Below are 12,808 nucleotides of genomic sequence, written 5' to 3'. Positions count from 1 at the left end.
AGGCAGGGCCACTTGTAAAAGCAGTCGTATCATATACCAGTTCTGATGAAATCTCTGCACAGCATTTTAGCGAACATTTCCATCAACCGTCAACCCAAATGAATGTCCACAACCGAACTGTGGCCAAGACCAGAGTTGACCGCCCAGTGGCAGAATGCACTGCTGAATGCAAAGTGCTGGAGTTTAATGGCTGCTTCATAACCCACACCAGATTTTCTGAACTATGTGGATGGGACTGATCCTAGCAACACATCCTTTGTTCTCTTAATCCTCCTGGTCTCGACCTCCACTAACCCACTGCACCCACACCCTCCATTGGCTTTTGTGCAGTTTTGAAAATTTATAATGGCTGTTGAACAACAAAGCTAAACTCTATTTTATTATACTCAAGGTATGAATTAAAAAATGCCTTCAGTCACAACTTTTCGTGTTTTATTCAGTACATGATGCATTTCGGACACTGTGGATCTATTATCAGGTGTAATTCGTCTTACTACATGCTTTAATTTTTCTCTTGAATGAGGTGAAATGCATATTCCTGGAATTTTGTTAGTAGTGGAAAAGATGAACAGTGTAAACTTACCAAATAATCCAAGAAAAGTGTTTTTAACGTTTTAGCATCAACATATGTTTTTTTCTCCCTCGGTTGCTGGTGCTGGTGCTAAAATGTTAAAAACGCTTTTCTTGGATTATGTGGCAAGTTTACGCTGTTCATCTTTTCCACTATATCACATATATTTTTTGCACTTGATTTATGAAATTTGTAACCTAACATCAAACCTTTTTGTGGCAGGAATTGCATTTCCCCTCATTCGAGAGAAAAAATAAAGCATGTATTAAGACGAATTACAGCTGATGATGAACCGACAAGGTCTGAAATGCATTGTTTACTGAATAAAACACGAAAAGTTGTGACTGAAGGCATTTTCTCGAGTGTATTGAATACAGTCATGTTTGAAGCTGCAAAATATGGATAAAATTAAATTCTGTTTTATTAGAACTTTTATGTTGTATCTTTGTTACCTTTGATTTTGATACTTCCAGCCAGTTTTTGTTCAGAAAGATTTAACCAGTTACACTTTCATTTTGTATCTGTGTGCTGTAACATTATTGCAGAGAACTCCACAAATTAAGTGCTAATTATTTATTTTCTGACTTGTAAGGAAGAGAAAAATTGCAAGAAATAACGTGAGATTCTTTTGTTTTCAGAATTCTTTGGAGAGCATGATGAAATGCGCACAAGAGCAGTGCCCACATGTTCTGTCTGATGAACATGTACGTGCAGAAATTCTGAAATTGTGCAGAGAAAAAAATCGTCTTTCTTCAGATTTTGTGCACTCTTGTGTTGTTGAACGTGCTGGCACAGAAATAGTTAACAGAATAAAGTACGTTACTGAATATCTCTTGTTGATAGGAAAAGTTGAACATTTAAGGAAGATTTCAGTTGTAATGTATGTTTACATTGATGCTTTCGCTCAGAGAAAACGTGGATCCTTTTCTGGTAAATGTTTTCATTGACCCATTGCATGTAGAAGGTATGAGAGTAGCTGTTGCAGGGATTGGGGGGCGGGGGGAGTGAAATGATTGAAGGCACAGGTAAAGGACACAGAATTGTATGAGTCCAGCTCTGGGCAGTTCAATAATTGAAGGATGTGTTCGAGGGACAGTATCCAGAGGCAGACTTCCAGGTTTCTAAATACCATACAGTTTGGAAATATTGTGTATTTTGCTGTTAGTTATTTTATGTTATTCAGGAAATGCAATTTTCCTACTGATCGAGATATTACTGTATATCAAATGATAATGAAGAAATATCAGCAAAGGTCAGCCATTAAATATGTACAAATTTTCTGGCACCACACCCATATTAGAAGAGAGAGTGCCACTCATTTTTTTATGTAGAATTAAGCTTTAGATAGTTTTGTGTTAATTGGTGTAAGGGTAGTGTTATCACTCACCTTTGTGGTCAAAATATCATTGCTTTTCTCATACATCATAGACAGCTGCACTGCACGCTGACTACTGATAATCCTCAGCAGTATGTGTGGTACTTTGCTAGGGTTTAAGATAGTGTCATGGGAGAGTTAGAGAGTGGACCTTCCTGACGATAGGTCTTCCCAGAGGGCCTGTGGTTCTTTTGTGAGTTTAGACAAGGCGCCTATTCTTCCTTCCGGGGCTACAAGCCCATCCCTGTACCTCTACCTCCCTGTCCTCACTCCTCCCCCTCTGCCCCCCTCCTTCCCTCTGTGTTCTTCGTTATGTTGACCTGGCTAAGCATCTGGTTTCCTGTATTCCTTGTGGTTTTGTTCCCCTCGCCTTTTCTCTGTCATCCTTCCTGTTTGGCATTTTTGGTCTGCCTTTGGGGTTTTATCTCCACTTCCAAATTTTCTCTAATTGGTGTGAACCATTTGGGTAAGAACTCCCTGTGGTGAGTCTGTTACCTACCCATCTGGCATAACCCCATGTTAACACCGGTATCACACTTCCGATGCCTGAGCTATTGCCTCCGCATGTACGAGGAGGTACCCAAAAAGAAAAACAGAATAACATTGCCATGGGCGGAGCTTGCATAGTACACATTTCTGCCATTAGGCTTGTGTAGCGCAATTCATTGCCAGTACAGTGCCATCTGTGTTGTCGATCTGGCTTGTTCTGTTCATCTGCAGTGATTGTTTTCGCTAGTGCTGTTTTGTTCTTGTTTCATTTTTTATGACGGCAAGTTTGTGAAATTTTGTTTTCTACTCAGTAAAAATGTTGCTGAAACTGTTTTAATGTTGCAAACAGCTTACCAAGATGATGCTGTGCGAAAATCTCATATCTACAATTGGTTTGCTTGATTTAAAAATAGCAACTTGTCGATTGATGACAAACCTCATTCTGAATATCTATCAGCTGCCCAAATTGATGAAAATATTGAAAATATTTGAGAACTTAAGCTCACAGACCGTCAACAGACAGTTGAACAACTGTCAGAGATTAGTGGGTAATTGTGGAGCTCAGTGCACTTATCATTAACAGAAGATTTGAGAATGAAAAGAGTCACTGCCAAGTTTGTTCCTCGTGTTCTGACTGACGTTCAAAAGGAACATCGAGTTGAAACATGTCGTGCTTTGAAACAACAGCTTGAAACTGATCCTGATTACCTGTCTAAGGTCATTAGTAGTGAAGACTCAAGGTGCTGTGGTTACAACCTAAAACCAAAGCAACAGTCAAGCCAGTGGAAGACGTCATCATTGACCAGTAAAAAAAAAGTGGTCAAGTCAAATCAAACATCAAAACAATGCTCATTTGCTTTTTTTATACCAAGGGCATAGTTCATTCAGAGTTTGTTCCCTCAGGTCATACCGCCAATAAAACCTTTTATTTTGAAGTTTTAAGAAGATTCCGCAACATTCTTAGTCATAAACGACTCCAATTGTGGCAGACAGGAGACTGGTTCTTTCACCAAGACAGTGCACCTGCACACACAGCCATCTCCATTAGACAGTTTTTGGCTAAAAATGGCATGGTTCCACTGCCCCGAGCACTTCACTCGCCTGACCTGACTCTGTGCAGCTTTCTCTAAGCATGAAAAGGGACATAAAAGGACACTGATTTGACAACATTCAAGGGAAAAAAAGGGAAAAACTGTCAGCGATATCTAAAGATGACAATAAAAAATGTTTCGGACAGTGAAAGCACCAATGGGACAATTATATTTGTTGTAATGGAGAGTATTTTGAAGGGGATAAGATAGTTTCATAAACAATTTGAAAATATATGGCTTTTACAAAAATTGTTCCTTTTTTTTTTTTGGGGGGGGGGGGGGGCGTGGTACCTCCTCATATGCCTAGGAGTGGTTGCTTGTCATTTTGGAGCATTATAACGCCCGGAAACAGCTGCCATACCAGATGGCCATCGGCCTTGCTGTGGCTGGCTGGCATCCATGGGTGCAGCTCCTGATTGGAGTGGGTGGTATCAGGGCAGATGCTTTGTGCATAAAGCACACCAAGCTCCAAAAATATGACCATTCCCCTATGGCTGTCTCATCAAGTGGTAACCCATCCTTAAATGCTGCTGCTTAAGACCGCGTGGCTTTCTCTTCCGTGGCAGGAGGGCCAGGCTTGCCAGCTTGGTGTGAAACACTTTCCCCACTGCCTGGTCTGTACTAGGACAGATGTGGAAAATATCAAAGACAAGTTCGGCAAAGTGGGGTCTCTCAGTAAGATATGGTCAGGTTTCCTATTGATAAAAACTACTTCTGCTGCATCTCTTTGTGCTTATGACCATTTTGGGGATGCTCCGGTGTCCATTACACCTCACCCGTCTTCGAATATGGTTCAGGGAGTCGTGTTTCATAGGGACCTCATCCTTCAACTGATGAGGATATCCAGGCCCATCTGAAAAGACTTTCATTTTGCTCGGTCTGTGCAGGAAGGCCATAAGGACAACTGTACCCGTAATGGTACCTTTATTCTGGCTTTTGAGAGGTCTACGACACTCCCAGAGAAGGTCAAGGTTTTGTGTTGTTAATGTGACGTGAAGCCGTACATCCCGCTGCCCATGAGATGCTTTTGGGACTTTCATTTCAGACACGTCTTACCGTTGTATGGTGGACCCTCTATGTGGTGACTATGGACACCCATTCCATGAGGGCAGCCCATGTGTTCCACTATCCTGTATGTTAATTGTCATAACTGTCACTCTCCATGGTCACCAGATTGCCCACCTTATAAGAAAGAAAAGAAGATAAAAGGGTATAAGTCCCTGGATCATTTGTCTCGCACTGAGACTCATTAGAAATTTGACTTGACTTCATCCTGCATCAGTGACTTCTAATTTTGCCTCTGTTACATCCTTTCTCCCTCCTCCCTCTTCTTTACCACAGCCCCATCTCTGTCTCCTCTCCCCCGTTCCCTGCAGTTCTCTTCCTCTCCCCTCTGGGTGCCACTCCTGCTCCGTGGCCCATAGAGTTCCTGCTACCACAGCTCAGCCAAGGGAAACATAGTCGGCGCACCCCGAGGTCGCCCACTCTCTTTTTATTCCGGATCTTCCAGAAGCCTACTCTCCTTCTATGCCCTGTCCTCCTCAACCTATGAAAGAAAAGAAGAAGGAACATAAGTACCAGGACAAGGCCCCCTGGTGCCCTCGGAGATGGCATCTCCCCCCTTGCGACCTAAGTCTGACATCTTTTTTATGGATGTCACAATGTCGTCAGCAGTGATGGATGGTCCGGTGGCAGTATTCACTCCAGCCTGTTTTGCCTCCCATTTGGATACCCACTCCATGATTATTCAATGGAACTGAGCTGCAATCCCTTATTGCCTTTTGTTTGGGAGCTTGTGTTGTTCTCCAGGAATCTCATATTACTAATGCTCATTCACTGACCCTTCATGGGTTCCACGCTTTCTGTTGGAACTGGGTCAGCCCTCTGAGGGCTTCCAGTGGTGTCTGCACATTAGTCCTTATGGATATTGTTATTAGATAGATCCCACTTCATACACCATTTTGGAAGCGGTTGCCATTCAAATCCACTTGGACTCTGCAGTCCAGTCTGCAATCTCTATCATGGTTTGCGACCCACATCTGCTGTCCTAACTGCCCTCCTTCAGCAAACTCCCCTCCCAATTCCACGTCATTATATGTTTTAGTGCCCATCACTATTTGTGGGGCAGTGCTTCCTCATTTAGTCAGGAGCTCCTCGTTGGCCAATTCCTACTGTAGCATGACCTTTGACTTGTTATTGATGGTTTCCCTACTCATTTTAGTGCCACCTATGGCACTTTTTCTGCCATTGATCTTTCACTCCCCCCCCCCTTTCCCTTCTTCCACTCTCACACAGGTCACCACATGATGACCTCTGTGATAGTGATTCTCTCGATTTCTTCCTGGCTTCTGCTGACCAGGCTACCCCGCTGGGCTTTCCATTGTGCTGATTGGCATCTATATACATCCCAGGTTGTGTTTCTGCATTCTTTGTAAGCTTGTATTGATGAAATTGTCCGTGATCTGTCCAGTAAGGTAATCAGCACCACTAGCATTTCTGTTCCCCACTTGACAGTCCTTGTTTGCTATCGGCCAGCTCTGTGGTGGAGCATGGCCATTGCCACTGCTATTCGTAATTGTCTCACACCTTGCAACATCGTAAGTGGCACCTGTTCTGTGCCAGTCTTGTTACCTATAAACGTCTTCTTGCCAAAGCTTGTTACTTAATCAAACAGAGCAAATGGATGTGTTGGGAACACTTTGTCTCCTATCTATGTTCTTGTGTTACACTCCGCACTCTCCAAGGCTGTCAGCGACGTTCTTCCATTCTGGCCTTGGCCTTCTAAGTGGTGTTTGTACAGATCCATCAGTTCTAGCAGATCACCTCACAATCCATTTTCCGACAGCATCAGCCCCCTACCCAGCTGCCTTCATCCTCCAGAAACGGCCGGCTGAAGCTATCAGCTTATATTTCACACTTGTCAGATGGAACCCTACAATGAACCTTTTACTGAATGGGAGCTTCTTCTGGCCTTCTCTTCTTCCCATGATTCAGTTCCTTGCCCTCATTCCATCTGTAACCAGCTGTGTCAGCATCTCAGTCCTCCACAACACCAGTATCTCCTCCATGTGTTTAATAGTATTTGGTTTCAAGTGATTTTCCCCTCTCAGTGGAGAGACAGTACTGTGGTTCCTGTCGTTAAGCCCAGCAAGGATCTGTTGTCCCTTGATAGTTACTGGCGCATCAGTCTGACAAGTGTCCCCTGCAAGTTGCTAGAGCAGATGGTGGCTCTTTGGCTCAGTTGGGTCCCTGAGTCCTAACATCTTGTCCCAGTTTCGTTCAATCTTCTTAAGGCACATGACACAGCTTGGCACCATCACATTCTTCTTTGTCCACCAGTTCCTGTCATTTACATTCTGGGTTGGCACTGTTGTCAGCTTCTTACTAAGTCTTCTCAACCCCGCTATTAGTGGACTTGCGGCCTCTGCTGGAGTGTGGGTCACCCCTGCTCTGTATTTGGATGAGTGCTATATTCAGGCTAGCTACCACTCAATGGCCTCTGCGGAATGACGGTCAAAAGGTGCTATCTGGCATTCTTCCACATGGACACACACTCACAGTTTTCAGTTCTCTCCCCTTAAGTCAAGGTTGGTGCATTTCTGTCAGCATACTATGGCCCGTCCTGATCCAGACCTCTACCTCCTGGACAGGGGTCCCCCAGTTCCATTTTTTGGGTCTTATTTTTGACAACAAGCTTACTTGGTTGCCCCGTCTGAAGGTTGATTGTTTGTGTAAGTGCAGTGTTCTTCACTTCCTTGCCCACACTTATTGGGGCACTGATCATTCGACCCTTCTGTGCCTTTACCAAGCATTAGTTCTCGTGTGGACTGTAGTTGTCAAGTTTAAGGATCAGCTGCCCCTTCCACACTGCTCCTGTTGGACCTGGTTCACTTTCATGTTATCTGTTTATCCACCAGTGTCTTTCTCACTAGCCCTGTCAATCGTCCTCTGGTTGATGCTGGAATCCCTTCTCTTTAGATTCACCAATCCCAGCTCCTGATTTCCTATGCCATCACTATCCCACTCTTTGCCTGCTCATCCCTCCTATTCTATTCTTTTCGCAACCTAGGGTCATTGACCACCTGCTGCTTACACTTCGGACTTCTGTCTCCCCTATGTTTACTCTTCCCCATGTTCTCTCACGAACCACTCATCCCCCATCCCCAAATTCTGTTATTTATAGACCCAATGAGTGGCCTTCAGGTTATTGCTATATTTTTTCTGCCATCCCTTGATCTGTGCCATCTGTGACTTCATCACTGATCTTGGTGCTGCTGCTTGTTCAATCGACTTCTTTCAGATTCCTGACCATGCATGTATCCCGGGTAATGAATTTCCTGATTATAGGAGGGCAGTTCAATAAGTAATGCAACACATTTTTTTTCTGAAACAGGGGTTGTTTTATTCAGCATTGAAATACACCAGATTATTCCCCAATCTTTTAGCTACACAACACTATTTTTCAACGTAATCGCCATTCAATGCTACGGCCTGCTTTCTAAGCAGCGTCTGGATATGACGTCGACCATACTCGCTTTTCTGAGAGATCTACTTGTAAAAGCGTGAAGAAAATCACATGCAAATCACGAAATTTTTGATTTTTTTTTCCCACTACGACTATTCTAAAATAAGGAACAACAACCTTGAAAAGGACAGCAGACAGAAGTCACTCATATAGTCAAAACCAAATGTAGACTTCTGTGCAGTGCTCTGTCCTTTCCTCGCTCATCTTCCTTCGTGAATGTCATTTCTTACACCGGCTTAAGCTCCAATGCTATAAGTTTCATGCTAGCTCGAAAATGAACCATGTAATCCCTTGAAGGTAAGTCGCATTTAAAGTAATATGGCTGAACAGTGTGTACAGTTTATTCCCGCTTCTCTGTTCTTCTACACCGTAATGCATTCTGCGTGAAATGAGCAATACATGAGAGCCTGAACCAAAATTTCGTGCTGGAATTTGGACCGTAAGACTATAATGCCGTATATGTGCGCCCGTATCCAGCACTTACGCGTAAGACTAATACATCACAAGAGGCAGCCAGGGAGGCTTCCACAGCAACTACGAGGGCAGTTCAATAAGTAATGCAACACATTTTTTTTCTGAAACAGGGGTTGTTTTATTCAGCATTGAAATACACCAGGTTATTCCCCAATCTTTTAGCTACACAACACTATTTTTCAACGTAATCTCCATTCAATGCTACGGCCTTACGCCACCTTGAAATGAGGGCCTGTATGCCTGCACGGTACCATTCCACTGGTCGATGTCGGAGCCAACGTCGTACTGCATCAATAACTTCTTCATCATCCGCGTAGTGCCTCCCACGGATTGCGTCCTTCATTGGGCCAAACATATGGAAATCCGACGGTGCGAGATCGGGGCTGTAGGGTCCATGAGGAAGAACAGTCCACTGAAGTTTTGTGAGCTCCTCTCGGGTGCGAAGATTTGTGTGAGGTCTTGCGTTGTCATGAAGGAGGAGAAGTTCGTTCAGATTTTTGTGCCTACGAACACGCTGAAGTCGTTTCTTCAATTTCTGAAGAGTAGCACAATACACTTCAGAGTTGATCGTTTGACCGTGGGGAAGGACATCGAACAGAATAACCCCTTCAGCGTCCCAGAAGACTGTAACCGTGACTTTACCGGCTGAGGGTATGGCTTTAAACTTTTTCTTGGTAGGGGAGTGGGTGTGGCGCCACTCCATCGATTGCCGTTTTGTTTCAGGTTCGAAGTGATGAACCCATGTTTCATCGCCTGTAACAATCTTTGACAAGAAATTGTCACCTTCAGCCACATGACGAGCAAGCAATTCCGCACAGATGGTTCTCCTTTGCTCTTTATGGTGTTCGGTTAGACAACGAGGGACCCAGCGGGAACAAACCTTTGAATATCCCAACTGGTGAACAATTGTGACAGCACTACCAACAGAGATGTCAAGTTGAGCACTGAGTTGTTTGATGGTGATCCGTCGATCATCTCGAACGAGTGTGTTCGCACGCTCCGCCATTGCAGGAGTCACAGCTGTGCACGGCCGGCCTGTACGCGGGAGATCAGACAGTCTTGCTTGACCTTGCGGCGATGATGACACACGCTTTGCCCAACGACTCACCGTGCTTTTGTCCACTGCCAGATCACCGTAGACATTCTGCAAGTGCCTACGAATATCTGAGATGCCCTGGTTTTCTGCCAAAAGAAACTCGATCACTGCCCGTTGTTTGCAACGCACATCCGTTACAGACGCCATTGTAACAGCTCCGTACGGCGCTGCCAACTGTTGGAAGTCAATGAAACTATACGAGACGAAGCGGGAATGTTTGAGAATATTCCACAAGAAATTTCCGGTTTTTTCAACCAAAGTTGGCCGAGAAAAAAAAATGTGTTGCATTACTTATTGAACTGCCCTCGTATGTCTAATAAACTTCGCACCACCCAGGAGACTCACACGATGTGGCATTCTTCCCTCTGCCTCTCCTGGCAGAAATATAACATCCTCTTCATATTGGCAATACTAGGTTGACCCATGGTTTATACTCTACAGTTAGCCACCTGCCACTGCCCCCCCCCCCCACCCCCCCCCCCCCCCACCCCTTGTGGTAGTTGTGGTGCTCTGCTCGTAGTGATCCATATTTTGCTGGACTGCCCCCGCCTTTTGGCCCTTTGTACTAAATATGCCCTCCCACCTCCCTTGTCTCGGGTGTTTGCGAACGGCCCTTGCATGGTTAACATGTGTCCTTTGTACTTTCAGGTACAAAAAGTTGAATTTTCCTCTGGAATTTGCGTCCCTCAGTTAGTATAGGCAGTGATTGTGGAGGCCTCGGCTTTCCCTCCACACTGGCCAGGTTCTTCCCCCTTTTCCCTACGTTTTGTCTAGTTTGTGGTGCTGTTTTATTTCCCCTTCTCTTGTGTCTTCTTCCCCTAGTGTTGTCCTCATTGTATCGTGATAATGTTACGGTATAGTGTGGCTGTCGGGATGGGTCTGTGGCAGTGCTGGTGCCCCATTGCGCATACCGTTTCTGGGACACCCCTGCTCTCCATGTTTCCATCCATCCCCCTCCTGTACTTTCCTCGTCCTACTGCCCTGATGTCCCTTTTTCCTCTTTGTTTGCTTGTTACGCCTTCCCTATGACTGAACTGTGCTGTTAGTGTTCTTCCTCCCTTGATTTCCACCATTATAGCTTATGGGACCGATGACCTTACTGGCCCTCCCTCAAATCAATCAACCAACCAACCAATCCTGACAGTGGACACTTATCGACTACTCACACTATGGTAGTAATTAATGGACAGAAATTATTTTAGTTAGTTATTTTTTATGTGCCAAGAACAGTCTAAGTGATTTGTAGTAAATCTGCATGATTACTGACTTCTTTATGAAGGTTAATTTATTAATCAAAGTTAGCACTGAGAACATTATAAGAATTGGCCTTGGTGGCTAATTTCATTGAGAATCCTTTTTGAACTAAACCCATTGTTTGAAGTAAGTGAGAGTGAATAAGATGATTAACTTGCTTGATTTCATGAATTTGAATAAACAAAAGTAAGATTGCCAATCTCATTATTTACTGAAACAGCATTAGCTGTAGTTCCCTATTGCAGGAAAGAGGGCACCAGCCTTACAGTAAGTGCACAATGAGAAAAATTTTGCAATTGCATTTCTGATTTTGCAGTTGTTGCATTTTATGCAAGTTATGATAAGGTGTGATTACAGTGTGTACAGTGTATGTTGAATGCTTAACAATAACAAATTTGAAAACAGATTTCTTGCCATTATTTGGACAGTTCCAAAAATAGCCCAACCGATTTTTTTCTGAAGATGTATTATGTTGATTGGATGTGTATTTACCTTCTGCAACCAGAAATGATACACAATCTAACTATGGGCAGAGACCATTGACACTGCTCCAAACCATGTTGTGGAAAGTGTTATTACCTCACAAAGAGTGACACAAAAACTGATAGCCTCTGCTATGCAAGTTGTTTGGATCAACAGGATGAGTAAATATCTTAGAAGGGAGTGAAAATAAATTCTGACTGTATGCCTGCCCAGAAAGGTGTTATGGTAATTGTAAAAATGAGGGATTTGAAGCCTTTTCTTGTAACATGCAGACTGTTTACGGAAATGTTTTTTATTTATTTGCTGCGAGAACTTTATGGTATACTGTCTAGATACTATGACAGACTGTGCATTCCAGTAATTACAAAAACTAACTGTTTAAAGTTCATTGATCTAAAAGGGATATACATTAGAAACAAAGTGTCTTTTTACTCTGTCTTTCAATCTCAGTCTGAGAACTGTATAACTTAACTTTGTATCTATGTGATGTTATACTGCTAGCATACCCGCTGACTGATAAAATAGTGTGATGACCTGTCATACCTTGCACTTAATCTATGTTTGTTGTTTTGTATGTAGTCATAGACAAACTGAACTTGATCAGTAACAAACTATGACACTTTTCAACGTATTATTGTGAGACTGTTTAGCAAAGACTGACTTCTACCTTCTATGTTGGTGGAAGAGAGTAGTAATTATTGAGTAAAAGATGGGCCTGAGTCAACCTTGTTCATAAGCAAGTAATTCAACTAGTAGCTTAAAACCTAGACACTGGCATTTCATACTCCTTCAAAAGCAGTGCCATATGTATAAACACACACGTTATACATTAGCTTTCCTGCAACCTCTGCAGAGCCTTCTATGTTGTTATGACTGTTCACTCACATAAATGGTCACATTCTTGATTGAGAATGTTGCTCAATACAATGACAATTTCTCATCATGTACCATTTGAATTTCCCCCACCGTCACAGGTCTTCTGAATTGTGTTGGTGAAAGCTGTACTTGAAAAATATCTCTTGTTCCTATTCTCCCTCTGATACCTGTCTCTCAACTTCCTGTTTCCACCCTGTTGTCCTCAAACTGGCTCTTGTTCCCCATATCTCTCTTTTTGTTCCACCCCAACTTTCTCCTTGAAATCGTTCCTGTCACCTGTTTATTTTCTATGTTCTGTATGCTTCCCCCAGTATTTGCCTCTCTCACTTTTTCTCCATGTTCCTCCTCACATTCCCAACTCTCAATCTCCACTCGCGTTTAGCTACTTACTCCAGTTCAGCACAATCTTTTGTAGCCCCTATCCATCCCATTCCTCCCCTCCTCCTTATCGCCCCATTCATTTCTACACCATCCATCACATCAAGGCTCCCACGTATTTCAGTCAAGTGTTAGGTTCAGAAGAGAACAGTGGCAGATTTTGTGTGTGTGTGTGTGTGTGTGTGTGTGTGTGTGT

At 43.4% G+C, this 12,808-nt stretch overlaps 1 protein-coding gene across 1 annotated transcript in view; it reads left to right on the top strand.

The window, feature by feature from the left end:
• Positions 1-12,808, top strand: part of LOC126176014 (F-actin-uncapping protein LRRC16A) — a 573,185-nt gene that overhangs the window by 425,528 nt on the left and 134,849 nt on the right. Inside the window, exon 21 of the mRNA XM_049923133.1 lies at positions 1,210-1,385. Within this exon, the coding sequence (XP_049779090.1) occupies positions 1,210-1,385 (176 nt within the window). The remainder of the gene's footprint in view (positions 1-1,209; positions 1,386-12,808) is intronic.

This window comes from Schistocerca cancellata, chromosome 3, assembly GCF_023864275.1.
Source record: "Schistocerca cancellata isolate TAMUIC-IGC-003103 chromosome 3, iqSchCanc2.1, whole genome shotgun sequence".
In the NCBI taxonomy this organism is placed as follows: Eukaryota; Metazoa; Arthropoda; class Insecta; order Orthoptera; family Acrididae; genus Schistocerca; species Schistocerca cancellata.
This window is presented reverse-complemented; position numbering and strand designations above follow the sequence as displayed.